Raw genomic sequence first — 27158 nt, 5'->3', positions numbered from 1 at the left:
TGGAATTTTATTGGATGTTTGGTTTGACAAACAATTGCCACTACAATTATTATAAAGTCACATTCATTGATTGTTTTGTTTTTTTTTCCTCCGGGCTTTCCGCTTGGTCCTAGTGCTCAACGTCGTCTGTACACTGTAGCGTGACATTGTTTTTTTTTGGACAGTAAAAAGAGCAGGGGACATGTCCCCTGTGACCCCCCGCCCTAAACATTCAATAATAGTGATTACAAAATGTTTCAGGAAGAATGAAGTTCATTTTTTGGAACATTTCATGTGCGAATTACACAATGTACCCTATTTTTCTTTGATGCGTTATTCATTAATATCTTCAAGAAGGGCTTTTCAATTTTTTCCCTAAGGATGTTTATATTTAATTGCTTCTTAAGCTTCTTGAATTTCTGAGTGTTTTGCTTATAACGATAGATTCTTGATAAAAAAATTCACAAATATGAGAGACAGAGAGATATTTAATATTTCTGGAACATTTTTCCTTGGAATGGTTACAGAAATGCCATATACAGTATATTGGTGGACATCTTCAAGCCTTTTTAGTTGTGATGAATATAACCATATATATATAAAATCGTTAACTCTTATGTCATAATTTCAACTAACAGCTATGCTGATGCATTTCTTCCAAACAGAACATAATCCCTGCAGTGCTCTAGGTCTCATCTAAAAGCCAGTGGGTTTGTTATAGCAGGTGGATGATAGCATCTTCAACTTCACAGCAATTAGCAGGGGGTCCTTATAGCTACTTGTTTGCTCAGGTGAACCAACAGGAATCTTTAGGTACTTCATAATGAGGGATTCCAGGGTAAAAGGTCTATGGTTCATGAAGGATGATGATTTTATTTGGTACAGGAACAAAGCAGCAGGACTAAGGAAAACAAAAAAATAGAACAGTCTCCTAGTTAATGCTAAGGTTGAAGAGATTCTGTAGGATCCCACAGGACTGCTACCATCTGAGGCTAGAGCATTACCACGTCTCTCCTCTTCACTTAACTTCTAGAGACATACAGATGGCAGGGAGAGGCAGTGAGAGGGGCATTGATCTACTGATCTGCTTGAGAATAAGAACATTGAAGCTGGAGGATTCATGGCAGAGGTGGAGGATACATTTGAAGTGTGAGAGGGAAGCTCTGGGTCAAAAGAGGCTGAACCCATTGAAGAACATGTTCAGCTCAATGGCTCCATCCAGACATCCTTCAGCTTCTTCTCGTAAACGTCCTTACTACAATTATCTTTATATGAATTTGATTTTTTTGTACTCAAGAACTGAGTTTGTATATACTGTATACACACACAAAAACCCCTGAATATGTTGGGCAATAAGAGATAAAAATCACAAATATGATCAAAATATTTGCTATGTACATATTTAATCATTAAAAAAAATTAGGGAAACACTTGAGCACATTTTGGTGAACTTTCAAAAAAGCTCAAACACAATCCACTGGACTTTGTCTCCAAGTTTCAAACTTGGAAACAAAGACCAATGGATTGTTTAACTTTTTTGGAATAACTATGACTGATCACCAGCACATTTTATTGAACTACTTCCCCCCCCATTGCAACCTCAAAAACATAATGCATCACAACCAATGTTTCTGCCAACCATCACTAGGTTTTAGAAACAGTCTAAGGATTTGTAAAAAGGAGCCAAGTGAGCATCTAAAAGGTTAAGATTCCTCTCTTAACTAAATTGACCAAAACAAGAAATTTTATTTAGGAAGGGTGATCTTTGGAAAGTCAAACCATAACAAAGAAAGTACAACATTAAATAAAAAACATATAAATAAAAGGACATCCACACACATTTCCAGGTAAACTAGGTTCATCTTTATTGAAATGTCTTGAACATTTTCAGGAGGGCAAGATGATATTTCAGTCCAAATTCACTTGAATCCCTGCAAATTCTGGGTTTTGCTATATTTATTTTTTAAATCATGCTAATTAAGACTGAGTAATCCCTTCAATACATGAAGATGCATTATGCCATCAAATGTTGTTCTAACCAAACGCAAGAAAAGTTCTGATAAGGACAGAATCCCTTGGAATGCGGACAGAGGTGATTGGACACCACCATAAGGACTTGGAAAAAACAAAACAAAAACAGCATGCTTTAAACTCAGGGAATTCTCTTTTTCATAAATTAAATCTATGCCGAGATCCAGACTGATTTGGGATGTTGCTACATCCCCCAAACTTAGAGTTCGGATACTTATTCAAAAATAACCAGAAAGAAAAAAAACAAGTTAGAGTTTCTTCACAGATTCTGATGGCAAACCTCAACAGCCAGTCTGCTGCAGAGACTGACTGTAAGGCGGCACGTCACAACCAACACAGCTCATCACTTGTAATATCTGTTTCAGGGGGCATTCATTCACATGTCAGGGACAAATTCTTACTAGTCCAAATAATACTTAAGTATCTGATGTGTATGAAGAAGCTCATCGCTGCTGAGACAGTGACAACAATCCTCATCTCATCTGAACTTTTCAAGACGACTGATTCAGCAGATCTGTCCACCCTAATGTGTCCTTAACTTGTTTCATGCGAAACTTTACTCCGAGGAAGCGGTACCAGAAAGGCATTTAATCTTTGGCAAACATTCTAACAAGCTTGTAAACATCTCTTTTCCCCTCCTTAAAACAAAAAATATTTATATAATTGTCCAGAAGCCACCCCTTCCATCCAGAAGAATGTACAAATAAACTGAAATCTTCTTAAACCGAAAATTAAATACAGGGAATCCCAAGAACAGATGGGTTCCTTGTAGGATGAAGGGACTTCCTTCAAAAACTGAAACTGTTTGCCGCTGGATTAATAACAGGTGGGGGCAATCCTTTCTGAGGTTGACTCACTTCAGGGAAAGAAACAACAATAAGAAAAGGGATGTTTTGCATCTCTCCTCCGAGGATCAGGTAATGTCTCTCCAGCCGGGATGATCCTGAGTGCACCGGCTGGGAAAAAAGACTATAGCAGCTTTTTTTTTTGCTTATTTTTTTCTCCATGTTTCTAACTTTTCCTCCACATCATTCACAACCCTATGCGCCCAATTACCATATTCCCCCAGGACCCACCACCATACATTCACTCTCTCTCACACAGACACACAATCATTCTCAGACAGTTGTAGTTCCTTGCATAGCCTGTGGACCCGACTCCACGTTTCCAAATGTAAACGCCGTAAGGCATTGTGAACTTTATTTGGTGCAAAGAATACTGCCCTCTTCCCTCCCAACCAGAGGTGTCAAAAGATCAAAAATCCTTTGGTTTCCACCTCTTTTTTTTTTTTTTTATCTTTACAACTAATTATTTACCACCCATGCACACTTTCTGCTGCTTCTCACACAGCTCATGTGATTCCTCCCCACTGGCTCATTTCCTTCCCTTTTCTCTTGGCTTCGGCAGCAGGTTTTCCAGTACAGTTTTCTTTGAATAGAGCGGAAATGAGGCAGCAGAGAAGTCTCTGCTGAATGAGAAGCGTGGCTCTCGCGTGCAAAAATGGCTTCACAAAACACATAAGGCTTGTGGTATACATTGTTTTTTTTTTCTTCCTTTTTTTGCATTGCTCAAGAAAAATGAAATAATATCTCCTCTGCTAACTCTTGCTTTCAATACGAGTCTCAAAATAAATAGATCTCCCTCTTTTTTTTACTTAAATACAAGTTAATATTTTCTCTCTGGTGCTCAAAAATACTTTGTCTAAAGAGAGTCCTTCACCAGTTACAGCTGAACTGTTTCACACATTTTGATGCACGAGCAGGCAGCTCTTTTCTCCTGATCAAGAGGCATCTATTCCACAGAAGCCAATTGGGGAAATGGTTTTCATTTTGCAGGCAATAAATTAGCCTGTGGAATCAAAGAAAAAAGAGGGAGGGAATGAAGGATAATAGTAGTAGGAAAAGAAAGGATATAGGGGCAAGACATAAAGAAGCTTTAAATAAATAAGGGCAGGTTGGTCACCCCAACCCCCCACCCTTGGTTTTGACACTCTGTTCACAATACTGATCAGTGAAGATGATCCGAGCTAGGCTCTCAGCACCAGGCCTGGGCTCTGCGCTGGTCAAAATCAGCGATTAGTCGTTTGATATGGGCCAGTTTGTTGTGCAGGTATTCACAGCGCTGTTTCTCTTCATGGTAGTTGGGGTTGTGCTGTAAGAAACAAATCCGTAAAGTCAGACCCTCTTAAAGTCTCATTAAACACTATAAACCACAACATATTTTATTTAAATACAAAATTAATACCCAAAGTAACCATATACGTTTATTTACACGTTTTTATAATCGGAATCACAGAATGCTACGTGCATTTGACCTTTGCCCTGACTTCTTTACAGTGTGTCTCAAGCTTTGTCAGACTGGATAATGAAAGATTGTGTCAGATTCCTGTTCTATTTAGGTCTGGACTTTGACTAGTCCTTTCTAACAAATCAATATTCTTTGATCATCATTGAATTAAGTCACAGGGTTTTCAACATTTTATTTCTACAATGGTTTCCTACTGTAGTTTTGCATCCGTAATAACTAGATTTTTCCTGTCAACCTTCTCCCAAGTGAGCTTTGCTGCTTCTCCAACTGGCCCTCTTTGCTGCTCCTCTTAGGAATGTTTCCAATGTTTAGGAGGTCGGCCATCTTTGTGGCTTTTAACTTGTGTAATACTCTATGCATATCTGGATGCGCTTTTCTTCCTCCCCGACTTTTCTGTTGTCTTTTTTGGTCTCTGTGATGTGTTTTGATCTTCCATTTTTTATCCACCATATTAACTCTAGTCATCAAAGAAGGGGTTTTAGAGGATATTAGTTGATGCCGTTTAATTTAGCAATATCTAAACACAAAATTTTTTTTTTGATTTCTATTTGTAAAATCTTTTGTATAGCATTAATTTTTATATTTTAACCCCTTACAGTTATCTAATCAAATCAAATGTTTCTAATCTAGATTTAAGACATGTGAAAAGGCTTCAGGGAAGTGAGCAGTGAAGCAAGGCACTGAAATAGGACAAACATTAGGAGAGATATGGATTTTAAGTTTGCTTAAACTTGCAGCATAGGCACTTAAATCCAATCCTGGAGAACTATTCTACTGTAAAAAGCCATAGAAAGGAATGTATCTAAATAGCTTTAGGAAAGCAGCTCCCCAGGACTAGAGTTGGACACCCTTGGTTTGCATATCACTGATTGAGGCTTGGTTTTTAGAAAGGTATTAGAGTTACACTGAATGTAACAAATTCAGGCCCATGAAAAGCACCATCAACAATGTCTTCACAGTGAAGGTACATTTATCTAAACCTTATTAGCTACTTACTTGTTTCATCTTTTTGTACTCTTTCAAGACCTCGATTTGTATTTTCTGTGAATAAAAATTGTTCATGTTAGAAGAACTTCAAACGTAAAGGTTTAAACAAAGTCTCATGACTTTGAGCATATTCAGCATGTGATGGTAGATATGGCTGGACAGAAAAGTAGATTTATTCTGTTTAATACAAAAAAAAAAAGACGCTGATTAATGTGATCATTCTTTTTGCCATATTATTGAACATGTATGAACTGACAGACTAATCCTGATAAAGCTGTCACACCAGCTAGAGTAGGAAATTTTTAAATTATAAATTTAAGGCTCATAGGAAAATATGTCTTATTGTTGGTAAAAAGCATGAAGCAGTGAGTTTGTATAACCTGGTGCTCCTTAGTGCCAGGTACCAGCTTCCGACACTGAGCATCCAGCTGAGTGAAGCGCCTGGTGATGCCCTCCACACGGGCATGCAGCTGACGATACTCGTCATATTCTGCGTTGAAGTCGTCTTTGTAGCTCTGCCTCTGGTCGAGAGACACCAGGGCTGTGTACTTCCTGTGAATCAGAAGGAGAAGTTTACCTTCATCACACCTTTTCAAACTATTTTTTTTTTTCTGTCCTTAAGTTTAAAAATTGATTCTTGAGGTTTTACAGCTGATGAGCTCCTTCAACCCTGAGTTCCCTCTGACTCGCTGTGTCTCTGCCCTGTCATGTCGTAATCTGCCTTTGGGCAGAATTTCACCCTGGATGTGTGTGGGATCTGTTCTTGGAGGAGGGCTCTCTGTCATGCCCCAGAGTAAAGTTTGGCACACACCAGTGGCATCCGACTTTATAATCTGCAATACAATTGTTTTTTTTGTTTTTTGTTTTTTACTTCTGTCCATGTTGCCCACGAAAACATGCCCCACATTCATAGGCATCAGATCATTAAAAATACAAAACAAAAAACAAAACAAACAAAAGACAAAAGGCTACGTTCACACTGCAGCCTGAAGTGACCCAAATCCGATTTTTTTGCCCATATGTGACCTGGATCTGATCTTTTCATGGCAGATCAGATCCGATTTTTTTACAATCCGACCCAGGCCACTTGGCTATGTGGTCGTGAATCCGATACGAATCTGATCTTTTCAATGCGACCTGTGTCTGAACGGCCAGGTCGGATGAATCGACCTGAACATCATTAATACCCGACAAATGTCACTATTATGCGTCTTGCTACGCAGAAGTGGCAAGAAAAACAACAACCATGGCAGATGATTATGCGGTGAGTAGTATTTATATTTAACCATATTGAAAAGATTGTGTTTTTATGATTGGAAAAGTCCGCTAAATGTGCGCCAGCACTACCATCCATATTTACTTCCAGGAAAAAAAAAAAAAAAAAAAAAAGGGCCTGCTGGCCTGTGATGTCATTGCGTCCTCTACTGCGCATGTGGGACACTTGCGTTGTATGACTGCAGTTCACACACATACAAGGCGGATAGATTTGGAAATTTGATCGGCAACATAAAAAAAAAAAATAATCGGATTTCGCAAAAAAATCGGAATTGAGCATCAAGGCCTGCAGTGTGTGTGAACGTAGACAGATAGATAATAGGAGTTGGCATAGCTAAAAAGCAAANCCCCGAAACGCCGGCTTCGTATGGATGAGAGGCTGGTTTGGTGAAAAATTTGTGCGTTTAGGCCAGGGTTCGGCTTTGTGTGGACGGGGCCTTAGAGGATATTAGTTGATGCCGTTTAATTTAGCAATATCTAAACACAAAATTTTTTTTTTGATTTCTATTTGTAAAATCTTTTGTATAGCATTAATTTTTATATTTTAACCCCTTACAGTTATCTAATCAAATCAAATGTTTCTAATCTAGATTTAAGACATGTGAAAAGGCTTCAGGGAAGTGAGCAGTGAAGCAAGGCACTGAAATAGGACAAACATTAGGAGAGATATGGATTTTAAGTTTGCTTAAACTATCAGCATAGGCACTTAAATCCAATCCTGGAGAACTATTCTACTGTAAAAAGCCATAGAAAGGAATGTATCTAAATAGCTTTAGGAAAGCAGCTCCCCACGACTAGAGTTGGACACCCTTGGTTTGCATATCACTGATTGAGGCTTGGTTTTTAGAAAGGTATTAGAGTTACACTGGACGTAACAAATTCAGGCCCATGAAAAGCACCATCAACAATGTCTTCACAGTGAAGGTACATTTATCTAAACCTTATTAGCTACTTACTTGTTTCATCTTTTTGTACTCTTTCAAGACCTCGATTTGTATTTTCTGTGAATAAAAATTGTTCATGTTAGAAGAACTTCAAACGTAAAGGTTTAAACAAAGTCTCATGACTTTGAGCATATTCAGCATGTGATGGTAGATATGGCTGGACAGAAAAGTAGATTTATTCTGTTTAATACAAAAAAAAAAAGACGCTGATTAATGTGATCATTCTTTTTGCCATATTATTGAACATGTATGAACTGACAGACTAATCCTGATAAAGCTGTCACACCAGCTAGAGTAGGAAATTTTTAAATTATAAATTTAAGGCTCATAGGAAAATATGTCTTATTGTTGGTAAAAAGCATGAAGCAGTGAGTTTGTATAACCTGGTGCTCCTTAGTGCCAGGTACCAGCTTCCGACACTGAGCATCCAGCTGAGTGAAGCGCCTGGTGATGCCCTCCACACGGGCATGCAGCTGACGATACTCGTCATATTCTGCGTTGAAGTCGTCTTTGTAGCTCTGCCTCTGGTCGAGAGACACCAGGGCTGTGTACTTCCTGTGAATCAGAAGGAGAAGTTTACCTTCATCACACCTTTTCAAACTATTTTTTTTTTTCTGTCCTTAAGTTTAAAAATTGATTCTTGAGGTTTTACAGCTGATGAGCTCCTTCAACCCTGAGTTCCCTCTGACTCGCTGTGTCTCTGCCCTGTCATGTCGTAATCTGCCTTTGGGCAGAATTTCACCCTGGATGTGTGTGGGATCTGTTCTTGGAGGAGGGCTCTCTGTCATGCCCCAGAGTAAAGTTTGGCACACACCAGTGGCATCCGACTTTATAATCTGCAATACAATTGTTTTTTTTGTTTTTTGTTTTTTACTTCTGTCCATGTTGCCCACGAAAACATGCCCCACATTCATAGGCATCAGATCATTAAAAATACAAAACAAAAAACAAAACAAACAAAAGACAAAAGGCTACGTTCACACTGCAGCCTGAAGTGACCCAAATCCGATTTTTTTGCCCATATGTGACCTGGATCTGATCTTTTCATGGCAGATCAGATCCGATTTTTTTACAATCCGACCCAGGCCACTTGGCTATGTGGTCGTGAATCCGATACGAATCTGATCTTTTCAATGCGACCTGTGTCTGAACGGCCAGGTCGGATGAATCGACCTGAACATCATTAATACCCGACAAATGTCACTATTATGCGTCTTGCTACGCAGAAGTGGCAAGAAAAACAACAACCATGGCAGATGATTATGCGGTGAGTAGTATTTATATTTAACCATATTGAAAAGATTGTGTTTTTATGATTGGAAAAGTCCGCTAAATGTGCGCCAGCACTACCATCCATATTTACTTCCAGGAAAAAAAAAAAAAAAAAAAAAAGGGCCTGCTGGCCTGTGATGTCATTGCGTCCTCTACTGCGCATGTGGGACACTTGCGTTGTATGACTGCAGTTCACACACATACAAGGCGGATAGATTTGGAAATTTGATCGGCAACATAAAAAAAAATAAACGGATTTCGCAAAAAAATCGGAATTGAGCATCAAGGCCTGCAGTGTGTGTGAACGTAGACAGATAGATAATAGGAGTTGGCATAGCTAAAAAGCAAACCTCCGTTACATGACCTGCCCATGCAGTATGCTCTCAACCCAGAACAGATAGACTTTTAATAAATACCAAATATAGCATCAACTACATTTAAAGAAAAGCAGAACAGCAACAAACGCTATAGGACCGTTTATAAAGGTACTGGGTGAAATCCTATATGTTAAGTGCTCTCTCTTTTTTTTTTTTTTAAATGCCTTGTTTATTGTTTATGCAGTAGTCTGCCCTGTCCATGTAGTACGATTCCAAACCCGACTATTTTCCAGTGTAATTATTTTTTTTCCATTTCTGGTACAGAAACTAGAAATGTTTCCCTTTACAATTCAGTCGCTCCTCATCAGACCCATGAAATTGCCACTGAAATGTTGCGTAGTCTGACTATAATTAAATTGGGGTCTATGTCAGTCGGAGCTATTAAGTCCCCTTGTAGAAAATGTGCCAGGTGTGTTTATCCCAATGGACTTCAAATGAGCTCTAAACACAAAGGCCTCTCATGACACGATTTTCTGTCGGATCAGATGAAAAATCTTGTTCAGTGTGTTCAGTGGCAGAAGTGAGAATTACCACCTAGACCAGAATGGCTTCCCTTTATGATGGTGAAAGCAAAACATACAAAATGGCTGTGAACTCAAGGTCGTTGACATGCAGCAGATAAACAAACCCAGGAATCATTACAGGCAATATGGAAAACAAAAAAAAAAAAGGATAGCTCTACACCATTTCTGCTTTTTCTAAAAAAAAACCAAAACAAACTTTGATCAGGGAAGCTTTTTTTCTTAGTGGTCAAAATAAATAAAAACTCACACTACATAATCAGGCGTCTCAACTTTGGAAGAAGATTCAGAGGACAGGACCAATGTCTCTTCAACTGCAAAGACAAAAAGGGAAAGAATTATTTGAAAACAATCCTCCTAATCATGACAGAAACTAGTTAGTAAGGTTACGCATGGTAAAACCTGTAGTCGACACTGATGTCACCATAAAAAAACGGCTTAACTGCAAACTATAATAGATGGTCACATTCTGGACGCGGACAAGGGAAAACAGCAGCTTATTGCTTTATAATGTTCTACATTCATCTGTGAAACTAAACCTTAAAACAGACTTTAACAATATCTAGACAAAGAGCCCAGAGGTATTTTCTTCATAAACAAGAGCAGTTAGACATCAGAGTGCCTTTATTTGATAAACTGAACATGAATAAGGAGCCTCTCTTCAGTTGATAATATTTGAATATTAAATATAAATACATTTATTAAATGGGTTGTTTGGATATTAAATATAAATACTAATAAATAGACAAAATATATTAATAGTGTATAGGCTGTTATTTCTTCATATACAGAAAATTTTATGCAAATATGCTTATTTGGGTTCACAGCAGAGTAGCCAAACTACCCCGGCTGTAATTTGCTCATTGGAGACGGTCTAGGAATAAAAGAGCCTCTGAGGAGGCTGGTTTAAAGGGCCGAGTCTCAGAGAATCAAGGCACTCTGACAGAGAGATTATTTTCTCTGAACAACAAAGAAGTGGAAAATGCTTATATGTCCTCAGGAATGCATCCATAATTAGAGAAACAAGCCAAAAGTCTATGCAGCTCCACTCTGCCTGCCGCCCTCTGGTCTGCCCCGGCATGTTCTGACTACACAGTATTCATCTTTTCACCAAAAGGTGGTTTTGTTGGACTGCAGCCTGCGGGGCTTTCTAAATCAGCAGTTTCTTTTTTCCCCCTTTAATTATGAACTCTTTTTTGCTATTGAATAGTGAGGAAAATAAAGCAAAAAAAAACAACAAAAAAACAAAGAGGACAATAATAGTAATAGCGGACAAAAACAGAAGCCTTCTCTGTCCCCAAAGTAGCCCATAGAGGGCAGAAGAGCTCCATTTTAATTTCATTGACAGACATTTTAATAAATGGGAAAAAGGGATTTTCTGCACAATATCTCCAAATTATGTCCAAAATATCTGTGCATTATTCCACTATGGAGAAAAAAAAAAAAATCGCCTAACAGGTACAAGACAAAAAACAATATTGCATGTATTTAGAGAAGTCCAATTGTTGTTTAGAAATAAGAACAGTTATTTGTTTAAACTACAGAAACAAAGTTAGGGAATAAACCCTCAAAAAAAATATAGAAAATGCTGATTAGGATGAGCTGTGCAAGCCTATGTGCTTAAGTCTTCATTTCACCTTAAAAGAAAGTCGGTTTCCCACCAGGGTCTTTCAAATGAGATATAGAATTGTCCAAGTTTAGCATATTAATGAACTACAGTATCTGCTTAATAACTCCTGCTTTAAGTGATTTACTAACCACGTGCCTACCTATGTCTTGCAGGGTTTCTATAGCATAAGGCAAGTTAAATTCAAGACTTTTTATGCCACTTGAAATAAAAAGTTAAGACCAACTTCTCAACAAACACAGGAAAGACCTTGTTGCAAAAAATTTACCCAAATGTTTACTTTAACATAAACCATTACTTTCTGGCCCAGTAGAAATGTTTCAATTTTTGAAAAACTTTCAATAGACGAAGAAAGCTAAAAACACAAATAACAGATATATTTTTAACATCTACTGAACTGAATTCACAAGCCTTGTTTTGTTCCCTGCTCAAAGTCCACAACACCTCTGCTTTCATTGTAGGCGTACCGCCAAACATTATCTGAAGATTTGGTGCTACTAGCGCTGTTGTTGATATCGGAGATATGGGAGATGGCTGTGGAGGTATTGCAGAGACAAGGGTGGAACAGAACTGAGAAATATCGAGCGCTTCTCAGTAACTTGATTTTGACGCTTTGCATTTCATGCCTCATGTGCGTCTCCACTGCCTTGACTCCCATCTTGCCGTGTTTAAATGACTTGTTGCACAAAATACAAAGTGCCTCATATGCGCTCCCTGATACTTTTTTTAGCCATGCAGAAAACTCTTCTCTGGATAGCCAATTTTCATGAATTTACACTTCCCTATGTTGTCCAGATAAAAAGCTAGTGGCGCATTACACAAAGGTCCGGCTGCAAAATCGTTTGTATTGGTTCCACTATCGGGACCAATAATGGTTACAGTGCGCCTTTGGGTAAATGAAAAAAGAATTATGTCAGTTATTTTAATGTTTGATATGGCTTAAAAAATTAAATCCTATTTAGTAACAATTTTAAGACATATGAAAGGCTGATTTAAGACATTTTAATTCCAATTAAGGCCTTAGTTTTATTGGAAGAATTCAATGACCTTTAAGACCTTTTAAGGATCTGCAGGAACCCTGTGTTGCATCTTTCAAAACTAGAAGATTTTACCTTTACTGGTTTCTACAAAGAAACATGTTTAAAGAACTAGGTACTTTGTTAAAACCTACTTGGACTGAACAGCAATTAAAAATAATTAAAGCAATTCAACTGAGATTAAATGTACATAAGAATAAGACATGTCAACATTTTAGTTTAGCTAAAACACTGAGGCTACACCCACTGTGTTCACACAGAAGAGTTTGAGTATAAAGATGAAACCATAGCAGCCTCAATAGACCTTGTAATAACTACACCAGCTAATGTGTGGCATAGTCTCACTGCAGCAATTAAAGCTAACAGGAAGAATAGCAGGGTGTAAACAAAACTTTAGAGACAGAAGTGATTATGTGGACTGATAAGCAAAATGCATTGGCTAAAAATGCCCATTCTGCATTGGTGCAAACCTGCCAGGTTTCAGCAGGATGAAGCAGTTGGGAGTGTTAAAAGCTACCACAGGCAGGTGGACAACTTCCCCACTCAAGAAGCTGGTTTCAAATCAATTAGACCAAGTTTTTTTCTGCCAGTGAAATAAGAAATGCGCAAAAAACTAGGCTCATCTTTGCTTCATTAAACAGCCAGAAACTCAAAAGCCTTTTCTCAAGCCAGACGCTGAAATGAACGCTCTTCCATGTCGTCGACCAATGGGAAGAAACCCAGTTACTCCTTTGATAAACTACTACCCTACTTTCTATGACATGTAGAGACTTTTACTCAAACTGTAAGAGGAAGACTGACGGGATAAGAAAAGGCTGGGCATATTACAGCAAGGTTGCCTTTATCATTTTAAGCTTTCAGTCTGTGTCATGGAACATTCTGCATTTAGACATTGGCAGCCTTTGAGAAATCTGACATAAGATAAGGATCAACATTATCTAAGCAGGATGCACTGAGACCGCTAACAATGCCAAGTGGCAAACACTAGACAGATAAATACTGTAATATTTGTTCCTTTTAAATAAGCATTTACCCGTTTTACAGCAAATGCTTTTTAACATGGCTTATTGACCAAAGGTTTATAAAAGCTGAAGATCAGAAAACTGACCAATGACAACACACAGCTGTCAAAAGAACATGAATTCATTCTCCTCTTTAACATAGGAAAGCAGAGTAGTCCAATTAAACAGTTGATCCTTACTCTAAGCTAAGGTAGGTTTATTAGTACATGTGGGGGTTCTGGCTGTTTGGAGTGTTTTGATGTGCTCCACCCACTGAGGAGGAGCCTGGGGGGGGAACAGCCATAGTGAAAGCTGCAGAGGGATGATAAAGCTACCTCCTGGAGTTTACAAGTACCATGTTGAAAATATTTCCAGGCCAATCTAGCAAGTGTCAAAGATCCTTAAACTCACCCTTATGGCCTAATAAACAAGTTCACTTTTCATTGCATATATGGAGGGAATGGCTTTCTTCATTTGGAGTTGTACCTTGTTCTTTGTAAGGTTTCTCCACAGCTTCCTCGATGACTTCGTCAGCATCGTTCCTCTTCTTCACTGTGCTACTCTCCTCAGCCTGTTCTTCTGCCACAGGAGGACTACTACAGGCTCTTTCTGGTTGTTTCCCTTTGTTCCTCTCACGATCTTTGTCTTTGTGCTTCTTGGATTTCTTCTTGAATTTCTTACTTGTACTGCTAGGCAAAGGGGAGCTGGTGATGACAGTGGAGGTAACTGTGAGAGAGGTGCGGGGGGGCGGGCTGGGAGAGGCGGCTGCTCTGGGGACAGGGTGCTTACAGCGGTCCTGCAAGGAGCGAGGAAGGGGGCTGGGTGAGGGGTCTCTGCAGGAGGAACTCTGGTCCATGGGCAGGTCCTGAGTGCCGCAGCCTTCTGGGGTGCTGGGGGAGTTGGAGTTGGAGGCTGGGCTGAGATGCTGATGTGAAGGTGCTGGCGGGTGGGACGAAACGGGGAGATGGCTGGGAGGCCCTGAGGTTACGTTGGGGGGCAGGGACGAGTGTTTGGAGGTGGGGCTGCTCTCGTCCTCACGGCGGTCAGAGGAAGAGGCTGCTGGCCCTCGACTGCTGAGGTGAGAGATGCGGGCTTTCTTGGGAGCCAAAGGATCGATGAAGTCAAAGTCAGGCTGGCGCTTCTGCAAAAGCACACCAAAAATAAACCAAAACTTGTTTCCCTTTTTGGGTTTTTTCCCCTCCCTCTGTGTGCATCTTTATTCATTACCTGTGGGGATGAAGGGAAACCGTCTTTAGGTGAATTGTTTGAGGAGACTTTCTCAGTAGGAAGACCTAATTTACTAAAAAGAAAAAAAAGAAATTTATCGGTGAAAAGCAGAGTTTAGAAAACACAATCAGGAAAAAACACATTTAAATAACAAACCAAACACATTTAAAGGATTAAACCTTCATCTTTAATTTAACGACTTAAGTCGATACAGAAATAAATTTCAAAAATCCAGAAAATCTCAAATTATTTGAAACTGGACAAAAATTGTGTAATAGCTGTGATAATGTTTTTAGAGTGTAGACTAGTGATCTTCCTAGTGACTGGTTGCACTGACACGCATTTTTCTAATATGATGTAATAATGCATAAGTTTAGTACAACACGGAAAAGGAAAGACTCCTGTGCTGCTCTGGTATTTTCTAACAAAATATTTATTACCTGGTAAAAATATTTTAACAGATCAAGTTTTTCACTTGAATAACACCAATCATAAAGTTTGTTACTTTGAGGAAAATTGTTTCTGTTTTTAAATGACAAAATGACATAAAAAAAAAAGAAAAAGAAAATAAACAAAAAACCAGGGATGCATACAGTTTGGTCTGACAAGGTTCTGCAGTCAGGCCCAGAATCCAGACACTGATCAAGGGCAACCTTGCTGAAAATCAGCTGACTCTAATCAGTGTATAATTTTAATATGCTAACTATCACAGCAAGTAAACTGCAGGGATCATATGTAAAGTGAAGTTCATTCCCACTGTGTTTACTACATTGAATGTTCCTTAGAAGCCCATGTAGGACTACTAAGTCACACTATGCACAGACTGCAGTATCCATGCTTTACTGACGGAGGCCTCAGTTGAAGCCTTGCGTTTCTCTTCGGCGGCCCATACCATACCGAGCTAGCATCCGGTCAACTTGGATCTTCTCATCCTCAGAATATCCGAGCCAGTCTCGCTGAACATCGCGGTATATAAACTCCTTCAACGAGTATGTGTTGTCTTTGGGATTCAGGTTTGCCACCTGTTGAACAAAGACACATTGTAATAGTTTCAAAGCTAAACTTCAGCAGCATGAGAAATTTTCTGACTTGTACTGAAACCTGACATTTCCTGCAAAGGCCATCTGTGCATGCAAATTATTAGCAACAATTTAGTGATTAGTTTCTCGTCAATGGAGACTTTCTACAGAGGACTGAGCTGCCCAGGGCAAATATGTTAGCAGATGATGAACAGAAGTAAAATGGATCTCTTGGATTTGGCTGGACTCAAAGTGCTCTTATGAATCAGAAGGGCTCAGATCAGCCAAAAGTTGAACTAGATTTTCTGTGTACCAGGGAAGTGACTGGTTGAATCCAACTTTAATAGCAAAAACAAAGAAAACAAAAAAAAGTGTGATTACTTGTTGCAATGTGGTCCCCAGTGAGTTCCGGTCCTTCTGGTTAATTCCGTCCCGCTGCAAACGGCCGAGCACTTCCAGCTTCTTGTACGACTTCAGCGCTAGCAGGTGAATGATGCGGTCCCGCAGGGGCTTCTGGGATACAGGGTTGTTGGAAAGGCACTTGCGTATAGTGTTGGCTGGGTTTATAGGGGTGGAGCGTTTGCGCTCTGGGACTACATCTAGGGCTGATAACGCTGGCTTACGAGTGTGAACCTGCTTTCCTAAACACAGAAAGTAAAGAAAGCATTAAACCCTTAACAGGAAGATTAATCTGCATATTTAATTCTACAAAATGGCTTATAAATGTATGTAAAAAAGCCCATTCCAAACAAATTTAAAAAAATCTAGATGGACAACGTGGTGTTTAACCAGTTGCCATTTCTTATACTAAAGTTATTATATTAATGGAAAAAGTAAAAGACCATTACAACCTAAAATGCTGCTCTGTGTTTCTGGGCTGTGTTTTACAATCAAGACAGCACATTGCTACGCTTCCTGATGCTTGTTTTGAAATTCTAAAGCTCTTTAAGAGATTAAGGTTAGTGAGGTTGAAGAGAAAGGAAACCCTCTTCCCAGGGAAGATGCGATTTGAGATGAACCTTTCATTATCTAAAAAGTTTAAATTATTTTTGTCATAAATGCTAAGCATTTAGAATCGAACTAATTACTGATAATAAATTCTATTATGAATATATCATACTTTATAAAAACCCTCTGTCATTCATTATGGTGGTGATAATCAGCAACAACACCAAGCCAGCTGCTGGGAGTTTCAGACCCACCACTTTTCAGTGCAGCTCCTCTCGTTTCCCAGTTTCTGTCTGAATCGGTTTCTGTCTAAACTTGTTTATGCAAATTGTTCCCTAGATTTTTGAAACAGAATACATCATTCACCTTTAAAAAAAGTGTCAAGAGTTCACATTAGCAAAGCAATTCTTTATCCAACACCTGTGTAACCCCTGGATCTATATCTGCTATATTAGGCGCAAAAAGAACGATTATTTTAACTGTCTTTTTTATTTTTTTGTTTTATTTTAGTATATTGTCCTCCTAATTATGAACCATTAAAGCCATCTTTCACTGAGGCAAGTAAAGCCTGCAGTGTTTAAAATGTGTTTAGGGTTATTCAGGGCCATTCTGAACAAATCTTTACAAAACTCAAGTTATTTAGTCAGATGAGCCCCTCCTTTTTTTTTTTTTCTTTCTGGATAATGGTTCCAACTGTGGTTTGCTGGAGATTCAAACCTTGAACAAAGCTTTGAAGCCTTTCCAGACTTTTTTTTACCTGCTACCGAGTCTCTTAGACCGTGTTATGATATTTGGCTTTCTGATCTATAGGCTTTATATCAGTTGACTTGCCTCCTGACTTTAACCTTATAGAAGACCTTCAGGATGAATCAGACCAGATGCTTCAATTCTGTTTTTTAAAAATCAAACTATAAACTTATCCCCAAATGTTTTGGAAGAGGTTTACAATATAGAAAAAGTTTCTAATTAATTCATTCAAATGTGTTTGCCGATAAAATTCTTAACTTTGAGAATAACTACATAGGAAACAAGTTATTAACAAAGGTAAAAAGTGGAAATATTTACACAAATATAGTAGAAATATAGAAAATAATAGAAATAGTAACACAATTTGTAAAGATGTAAAAAAAAAAAAATAAATCAATTAAAAAAAGATTCTAGATATAACTTTTCCAAAACAAATAAACTGAAAAATTATTTACAGACTCGTAGATAAAACAAACAAAAAAAAATAGTTGGCAGAGGGTCTTACCTCGATACTGCCCCCCGGGCTTAATGACTTTGGTCCCCCGTTCACGTGTGTCCTCCGCGGCCTGGGTCATACGTTCCCGTGTCACCTGGTAAGAGTCACTGGTGGCGCACACTGTGACCTTGTCCTGAACGGTCGCCAACAATGCCAGGTGTGAGGCCCCTGAGCTGGAGACAGAGATGCAGCGTTGGAGAGAAATGCAAGGCAGGGAGGGATTACCTTCCAGCAAGGTGTAGTAAGACAGCAACAGTTGATTCAGCTGAACAGTGATTACCATTACCTGGACACATACTGGTGGATGCACTCAAAGCTTCCCTGAGGGTTGTCCTTTCCCACATTAGACAGGTAGAAATCAAAATTGTGGAACGTGTCAGAGGAGTCGGTCTTGGGAATTTTAATGTGCTGTAAAATAATTAGCACAAAACTGTTTAGCATTTCTTTAATCAATCTAAAAGCCAGGAGTTATTAGGTTTATACACAAAATGGGGAAAAAAAATCTACATGAAATGGGAATAAATTTTGTTTCATTAGTAAAAATAATCATGACTTCATATTTAGAGGTCAATGTAATAGGTTGTAAAGAAGAGAGATTTTCACTGCAATCACAGAAACTATGGAGGAGTATGTGAGCTCCATTATTTAAGAGTGGGATAAGTCTATGGTTTTCAAGCCATTCATATTTAAGTAGTTCTCTGTTAACAAAACCTAGACCTTGTGTCCCTCCTTGTTTTATAATTCACCATACCAATGCACACTGGTCTCCAAACACAAGACAGTCTTGGATAACATCTTTAAAACACATTGAGGAAAAGTGATGCGCTTTTACAAAGGCATGACTAATCTTAAATAGTCAAGTGTCACTTACTTAGGCCTCACAATGATAAAAATAATAAACAGATATAGAATTAAAAAAAATGAAGAGAAACAGAAGGGAGGAATTACCCCTTGGAGTCCCTTGAATTGTACCGTTGGCCGTAACGATGGTATATTCTGAAAAGGAAGGGAAGAATAAAGTTAACTCTGTTCATACTTACTGAAATGGAGGGAAGAAAGAATAAAGGCAACATCAAACCAAACCAAATTCAATTGCATCGGTCAAATACATGCAAGAATCCAGCCTGTGATCAATATCAGGCCAATTCTCTTTGGGTTGCTTCCGATTGGTGATCAGCAGGTCTAACACAGAAAAACCTTTTTATTCATGGTATCAAAAATCAACTTTGGTTTTCAAAGAAACCAAGCAAAAACATTTTCTACTGGATTCACTACTTCTTCAAGAAGTGAGTGCTGTGCATTTTTGGCATTTTTAAATAGCAAAAAATAAAGGTCAGACCATAATGAAATCTGAAAATTCTCAATAAAAGGACTGAGTGCACCTCCAATTAGAAAATAGATCTAAACAATTTATCAAAATTTAAAAGTGCTTGAAGGAAATATTCAGAATATATAATACTTTATCAAGAGCACATAACTTTATAGTGTCAAATTAGTATAAATCCAGATTAGTCCTTCCATCTAAAGTTAAAGGCTAGCCTGACAGAAGCCAAGGCAAAGCAAACCTCTAGACCCTTAAAACGATTCAAAGATTCAGAGAAATTTCCATTTTTAATTAGGCTTTTTTCATTTTCCTGCTTAATTTTAGAAAGCAGACCAAACCAGCCAGAAAATATATTGCAGTTACAATTACTGCTTCTTTGAGGGGGACGATCACAAGAACATGCCTAGTAATTTGGAAGCAGATTAAAAAGAAAGATAACCAGTAAGTTGCTCTGTGCTGATTAGATTAATTCGCAATATCATCAACATCATCTCCTCCAGCTAAACTCTTGTTGATGGCTTAAATGTAATCAAACATGTGGAGACAGGTGTGTGCTGCAAGTATGAGATAGGATACTCATCTTGACATAGCTAAGCTAGCATTTTCATATAGCAAAATTACTAAAAAGAAATAAAGCCTGCACATCTTTTCTTTATAGCACATAGTTCTAGACAACTTTCAAGAAGTCTTTTTGAAATCATTTAGTATTTTTGTTGGATAGTTTGCCTTTAAATAGCACACAGAAAAAGACCAATGAGAGGGTAAATTAACAGTTTTCTGTTAGCTCAGAATACTTATACTTCCTGTACTTGCATATGGTTTTCCAGCCCCATAGAACCATGAACAGTTAAGGCCAGGGTTTGAAGTGCTGTCAGAAACCTAAGGAGACTATTTGAAGAAACTTAAATATGACAGAAAAACATGGAGTTCTGGTGTAAACACCCTAAATGAAGAGGACAACAACCAGCTGGAGTTAAGTTATTAACTGGCTGTAGTAACTTAACAGGAACTTGGTCCAGAAGTCCTGTACCATTTCCTGTAATACAGAAACTGAAGCATTTTTTTAGTGTGAAGTGATGCAGGAGGAATGTTTTCATGAAGCAGCAGTTTAACAGCATGGAGCCAGTTCCTGCAGAACCAGCTATACTCCAAGAAATTTAAAAACAAATAAACAATTTATTCCAAAGCAGAAATAAAAGTATAGAAAGAAGCAAGATCTTAATAAACTGCGTTTCCATCACTGTTTCTGTATGTGCATTTTTTATTCAGAAAAGGTTGATGAAAGAAAACATAATAATAAAAAAAAATCTTGACAAAAATGTTGTTTTTTGTTTATTTTTTAGGGTCGGCTGAATTCTTTTGGTTTTTCCGCAGAGAAAAAAAAAAAAGTTAATGCCCTAAAATAGAGCTGAAAACATTTGCCGAATATGCTCCGACTCAGCGAACATTTACCTCACATGACCAATTAGCTGTTTCCACTGTCAGCGTCTAGATTCACGCGTGAAAAGGTTAGCCTACCCAGCCAGACTGATATAAAATATACACGGCGTAAAGAGCTGGTAGAGGTCGATTTCAAAGCGAGACTAACAGGGGCAGCCTCATCAGGTCAGAACCACACAAATAATTAAGGATGTGATAACCTCAAGCAACACGCTCTTTTGTTGTAATTTTGTAGTACATGAAGCATATCAAGTCCTGAAAGAATCAGCGGTGATCGATTCCTGTGGCTTTTGCTGAAAAAAATAAATAAATAAATCTGAGGATATAAGGTGGACTCTCTAGTACTCATTTGATTTTCATTGAAAACTGATCAATTGCAGTTGCAAGTTTGTTGTTATGCTAGCAGAAATGTGCTGTTGCATTATAGATAAGCAAAGTGGCATGCATTGTAAAGTCCCGCCTCCCAATCTGCGATTGCGCAGGCCAGTCTACGGCGGTTTACCAATATGAATTATTCTTTGTGTAATTTAGTCTGTTTGGCCAGGCTATGAAAACATGGCTGGAAGCAGCAGAAAGGTGTGGACCCCAGAAGAGACCAAATAGTTTGTAACATCCACCAAAACTGGTTAACATGACAAAATAACTACAACTTTACAAGTCTGAAAACCTACCTCAGATTTTTCTAAGATGTGTGCTACATGCTAGCTTGCAAACTTAACTTGCTGTTCATTAAATTCCTGTTTAACGTCAATTTCTGACAAAATTAAGCTGACGGCCTGGTTAGCATGCCAATTTTGTAATATTTTTTAAGTCCGTTTAAAATTTGCCTGACGACTGAATGGCAACATAAAGACTGACTATGCAGATAAGGGTGACTTTATCCCTTCATTTGTTCTACAAAAGCAGGATGATTAAAGTTAAAGGTGGTGTTTGATGGTTTTACTTGGATTTCTACTTAGTAAATAAAACCTGCATTGTTTATGCCAGAGGTGCAAAATATGACAGGTATGAATGAGTGTAAGTGTCTACTTGAAATAAGGCTGACAGCCACAAATCTGCAACGCCTACAGCAGATAGTAGGTTAGAACAGGAAAGCACAAAACTGTTTCTTCAGAAGGCCTTAGCACACACTAGAAAAACTGGCTAGACTCCCAAAACATTGCATTAAACTAGCTGAAGTGAGTGAAAAAAAAAAAATGTCTTTCTAATCATCAACAACAATAACTTCCTCCCTCTACTTGTAAACATGAGACATGATTTTAAACTTACACAGTTAAAGGAGTGATTGTAGTTTTGATAAGACACTTTTAAAAGACAGAATTGTGTCAGAGTTAGTGAAGGCTAAGCTAGTCCAAGCCACAGCCTCCCTCCCCCACCGGCTCACAGAGTTCTGATCACATTTCACATCGCCACAGAATGACAAAGATAGCCAGCTTCCATAGTTCGATGACTGGTTCAGCAACAGCACACATTACTGGGAGTGAGAGAAACAAAAAGCAGGCAGTTTTTTGGCTGCCCAGTCAGCAAGAGATGGCAGGCTTCCCTTCAGCAGACTGAACGCACTGACCCAACCAGTGGGCCATCACAAAATAATGTTTTACTTTTCAGTTGTTTAAATGTTGAAAACTGTGTAAATAATAAAAAAATAAAGATATTGAGTTTTATATAGTTGCGTTAAAGACCCATACTGTTTCTGCGTAATGTATTTGTTGTTTTGATTTGTCAGATGGCAATCAAACAATCTGCAACAGAAACCAGCAGATCAATGCTGATTTGTTCATTTTTAAGACAAACCTCTGAAAAAATTTGATCTTAAAACTATTTGAAGTTTATCCAACTTCATTAATACTAAAGTGTAAAGTATTTTTTAAAAAAAAAATTAAAATACACAGCAAGTAAACTTTATAGAACAGAAACTTTGATAATCTAGAAATTAAATATATAGCCTTACAATATTACATATTTTCTTTGCGTATGACAGTGACAATTTGTCTTCAAGACAATGAAAATTAATCACTGCTGGATGTCGAACCTTCTGTAAATTTCAACCTTGAGACCTTTTTTTTAATGCGCTATGAGTAAGAGGTCACTCCAAACTAATCAAACAATAAAATGGTGCTCTGATGTACTCTTTGGGAACAAAAGCTAAGGACATATATGCTAATGTTATAACTTGAGTAATCTTCTAATCCCTCATTTCCTGATCGATTTAAAAACCCCACTTTTCTCAGAGGCCATAAAGCACACTTTAATTTCTATTCTGATATAGTTTGGAAAGCAAAGAGAGAGAGAAAAAACTGATTGATACATCTCATAAAAAAACAACAACCACCAAAACTTGGATCACTAAGGCCTTGCCCTAAACTGTAGTTTATCAGCATGAAGAGAAGTAGACAGAGTCCTGACATTATGTAACTGAATAGTTGTTGGCAGCTTGACAGAAGTTAAGGCCTGCTAAATTGGCTTCAGGAAACTGCAATTCAAGTCTGCAGGGGTTTCTTCAGGTTAGTTTACCTTTAGTAATCTCTACAAGCTTACATCACCATAATGTTTAGATTACTAAAATATAAATAATCCAGTTGCTTTAAACCAGGATGCAGTGTAAATAACTTATTCACATTTCTGGTGGTGAAACTGTAAATGTGATGAAGTCAGATTGCAATTAAAAGGTATACATTTATTTATCAAGATAAAAAGACTGATTAAGTAATTATGTAATTTCTGTCTAATAAAAAAATGACTGCCATCACTCATTTATAGTTTTGCCAGGTGTGACTGAGGATGTTAAAATAAAACAGAATAGAAACACACACATATATATATATATATATATATATATATATATATATATATATATAAATAAATGTATTTATAAAAACTTGTTTGATTAAGTTAAACAGCTATAAAAAGGATGAGCCTAGTCTAGGAGGATCTCCATATCCCTACCAGGCAGCGGTGTTGGGTTTTCCAGCTAGCTGAAACCATATGGTAACCTGACCAACCACGGACATGCTTAAAAAGGCCAGCAAATCTAAATAAAGTATAATTGGGGGGTTTTGGTGTATACACAATTACACATTACTTCTGCACTGTGTACTCCTGTAATCACAACTGAAATGAATTAGATACCAAGTTGGTTAAATTATTTATTTTGTAATTTAACCAAACCAGAAACTCGTAAACTTTAGTTACGATATCTAAACTCTTCGTTTCCTAATTTTGTAACTAAGTTAGGTCGAATGAGTAGAGAGGAAAAGAGCTAGGTTAACTAGTCAAGGGGGATTCTGACTAACGCAGAGCTAACGCTAATTAAGAGTGTCAATAACTTAACTAAGATAATTTATAGAGTTTTAAATAATTGTCAGCTCTGAAAACCTGACTAGATCGTAAGATATGATCTTCGTCTATTAATACCAGCTGATAAATCGAACGACACAAACCTAGTTTAATGAAAAAAAGAAGCAGAAAGTCGCCCTGTCAACAGTTTAGCTAACCTCCTAGCTTTAGCTGTGCGTGGCAGTCGGGAGAAGCGGTGTCAGCCAGAGACAACCAGCTGCCATATTTACAGAAATTAATGTCTTATTTAACTCACCGTACTACTTTGGTAGTTTTCTATGGCTCTCAGCGCCGTTTCGGTCAACTTGACGTGCAGTACGGAGACTCTCTCGACGCCCTGTTGGCCACAATTTAATCCGTACCTCCCATCCTCGGAGAGAGCCGCCATCTTTACCAGCCCTCCACCATCGTCCCTCTGAAGCCGGAGCATTTAGCAGCCCGCTTGGCTCCCTCCCTGTGCTCACTCTGCTCCTGGGAGGGATTACATTGCTGTCCAAAGGGCTAAGTTTGGATTGGGCTGCGTTTTTCTCTCTTTCTAAACTAACCTAGACTTAAAAGTTTCATGTTGTAGTGAGAATAAAGAGGGAAGTGTATTTATTAAATGTTTTAGTACACATGGGCTTATTTGGGGTGGAGGATATTTTTAAAGGGCAATTTGGTATTTGTTTTGTTTTAGCCATTATTTAAGGAAGAGGATTAGGGCCACTGAAAAAATAAAAAAGTTAACTGATTTTTTAAATATTTCAGTTTAATATGGGAAAAAAGTCTCAGAATTCTGACTTTTTTTCTCAGAATTCTGACTTTTTTTCTCAGAATTCTGATTTTAAACTCAGAATTTTGACTTTTTTTCTTAGAATAAGGAAGAGGATTAGGGCCACTGAAAAAATAAAAAAGTTAACTGATTTTTTGAATATTTCAGTTTAATATGGGAAAAAAGTCTCAGAATTCTGACTTTTTTTCTCAGAATTCTGACTTTTTTTCTCAGAATTCTGACTTTTTTTCTCAAAATTCTGACTTTAATCTCAGAATTTAAACTTTTTTTCTCAGAATTCTGACTTTGTTCTCAGAATTCTGACAGCTATCAAACATGTTTGCATCAAGCTGTAGCCATGTCTGTTTTAGAGACTAAACTAGCTCTCTTATTTTGTCATTTTTCACCAATGTGTTACTGGCCCTCCCAAACAACTCACACGTTTGTCAGTGAAGCTGAGTGCTCCCACATCTCTTCCTTCATGGTGCCCATCAACATTAAGATCCAAAATTCTGAGATTAAAGTCAGTTTTTCTCATATTATACTGAAATAACATTTAAAAATCAGTTAACGTTTTTGTTTTTTCAGTAGCCCTAATCCTTTTCCGTACTTTTTGGAACACTTCAAACTTCTAGTTCCCCTTTTTCGTCAGGCCCTATACACACAGTCCCACTGCGGGAGCTGCAAAATTATAATAACTGATCAATTCTGCCTCTGGTTTGGCAAATTGTTATGATGGTAATCAGTGTGTACCGTAGAGTAGTGGTTCAGAAAAGATGTTTATTCCAAGTACCACAACACTGAAAGATCTTTGAACTAAGTTATAAGCATGAGCAAACTTTAATTTTCTTAGATTTGTAAATTCTTTTGGTGGGTCTTGAAAAGTAGGAATACTCAGTCATTACACTGAAGGTCTTCCAGCGACCTCAAATATCAAAATGCCTGCTTTAAACAGAAGACAAACAGTAATAATTGCTTCCCCAAAAAATCGGTTATCAACACTTTTCCCTCTTTGGTCTTATAAAAGCTATTAGATCAATAGTACTATACATTATTGGATATTTTATACATTATACTATAGTGTCTAAATACTAAAAGCTAGTGGTGGGTTAATCTATCAAAAATATATAATAATAAATACATAATTTTTCGATAATAGGTTGGGATCATATCGGTTGGATACCATCATTAGGATATCAATACCTTAGTTTTAGATACATTGTTTTATGCACTACTGCTGTTTTGACAAGAAGGCAACAGGCAGGTTTCTCAGTGTAATTGTGAGAAGGCCCAAATAGTGGTTAGGATATGGACACAGTATATAAAGTAAGCAAAATTAAGTTTGATGTCATCCCAAGAGACTAGTTTTTAAATGGGCAACATATTTCAGAATATTCACCTCTGATCTTTGAAGATTTTAAGATCTTTGACGTTGGAGTTTGAATTCTTGCTGAACCCTTTATTATGGTCCAGTTTAGTGGAATGGTTTGAACAACTTGTAAATAGGGTAACTATAGGTTCTTTTAAAAGTTTGAAGAAGTCACCAAATGAGGCAATTTTCTAATTTACATAACTGACAATGTCTGTTATTATAATGAGGACAAGAGAAACAAGGCCAGAGGGAAGACAAAAACAAAAAAGGTAACTATAGATGATAAAAAAAGAAAAAAAGAATTAAATTTTTTCTTTAGAGTCATTTCCCAACCTTGTCATGTGACTTTGGGGACACCAATTAAAATAAAACAGTGGTGGAGTAATGGAGATGGATTTTTTTATTGTAACAGTTGATTTATTGTGCTGTAGTTTGATTTTGTTAGGTCTGCTTTGGTGTTACACCTATCCATCTATTTAGCAGCCTAGAACAACAGCCAACAAGTAGTAGTTTCATGCATTCTTGATTCATTTATGCTGTGGGGCAGACATCTCCTGTGTTATCTGAGGCTGGAAGAGACTGAGGATTAGGACACCTATAAGAGCTGTGAGACAGGGGAGGGGCCCATGGCAGCTTTGAGAAAACAAAGAAATGTTTGTACCTTATACCAGAGTCTTAACACCAAAAAAAGTCATTATATTTATAGCCAGAGCTTTTTTTTTTGAGAAATAGCCATAAGAGAGCTGACTGTTTGATACATTTGGACAGCATGTCTTCAGCTAAGGGAATCTCTAATTCCCATTGTTCTGTTCTGGTGTTGCTGGAGAGTTTCAATTTTTAATCTCATACAATTTCAGTCTCCTTTCTTTCATATATCTGCAGGGAAATATGTATGCATGCATGTGCAACACACACATGCAAACATGTATAGTTTGAAAGAGGCGCAAACACATTAGCACACCACGACACAGGAAAACATTACAATAAACAACCTCAGAATTAAATTGGCTTTCTTTAGAGTATATATAGCAAGAAATATATGTAGACATGTGGGTATGTTTGTGTATTTTAGCACAGCTCAAAAAAGGTTAATATGTGGGCAAAGTTTAACATTTTTATCATTCATTTCATAAAGTAAAT

At 37.7% G+C, this 27158-nt stretch overlaps 1 protein-coding gene across 2 annotated transcripts; it reads right to left on the bottom strand.

Moving 5' to 3' along the window:
- Positions 1-3664: 3664 nt before the first annotated feature.
- Positions 3665-24373, bottom strand: ell2 (elongation factor, RNA polymerase II, 2). 2 transcript variants are annotated; one of them, XM_015379895.1, is made up of 12 exons: positions 24152-24373; positions 18744-18791; positions 18082-18203; positions 17805-17968; positions 15986-16245; positions 15483-15607; positions 14586-14658; positions 13845-14499; positions 9944-10007; positions 7907-8078; positions 7536-7580; positions 3665-4161 (listed from the first exon to the last, which is right to left on the bottom strand). In XM_015379895.1, the coding sequence occupies exons 1-12, from the start codon at positions 24323-24325 to the stop codon at positions 4045-4047; spliced, it is 2019 nt and encodes a 672-aa protein (XP_015235381.1). In that variant the 5' UTR covers positions 24326-24373; the 3' UTR covers positions 3665-4044. The 2 variants fall into 2 exon arrangements, with proteins under 2 accessions (XP_015235381.1, XP_015235379.1); XM_015379893.1 differs by lacking the exon at positions 7536-7580 and adding an exon at positions 5314-5358.
- Between the last annotated feature and the right edge of the window lie 2785 nt (positions 24374-27158).

Source organism: Cyprinodon variegatus, unplaced genomic scaffold (genome assembly GCF_000732505.1).
Source record: "Cyprinodon variegatus isolate N-32 unplaced genomic scaffold, C_variegatus-1.0 Scaffold202, whole genome shotgun sequence".
NCBI classification, from domain to species: Eukaryota; Metazoa; Chordata; class Actinopteri; order Cyprinodontiformes; family Cyprinodontidae; genus Cyprinodon; species Cyprinodon variegatus.
The sequence above is the reverse complement of the archived record's forward strand: the minus strand, read 5'-3'. Positions and strand labels throughout refer to the sequence as shown.

Coding starts and splice junctions, on each gene's coding strand:
- ell2 (XM_015379895.1), bottom strand. CDS start 24,325: ATGCTCCGGCTTCAGAGGGACGATGGTGGAGGGCTGGTAAAGATGGCG. Junction 14,659..15,482: donor GTTGACCGGATGCTAGCTCG/GTATGGTATGGG, acceptor TTTTCTTTTTAG/TAAATTAGGTCTTCCTACTG. Junction 4,162..7,535: donor AGTACAAAAAGATGAAACAA/GTAAGTAGCTAA, acceptor TGTTTCTTACAG/CACAACCCCAACTACCATGA.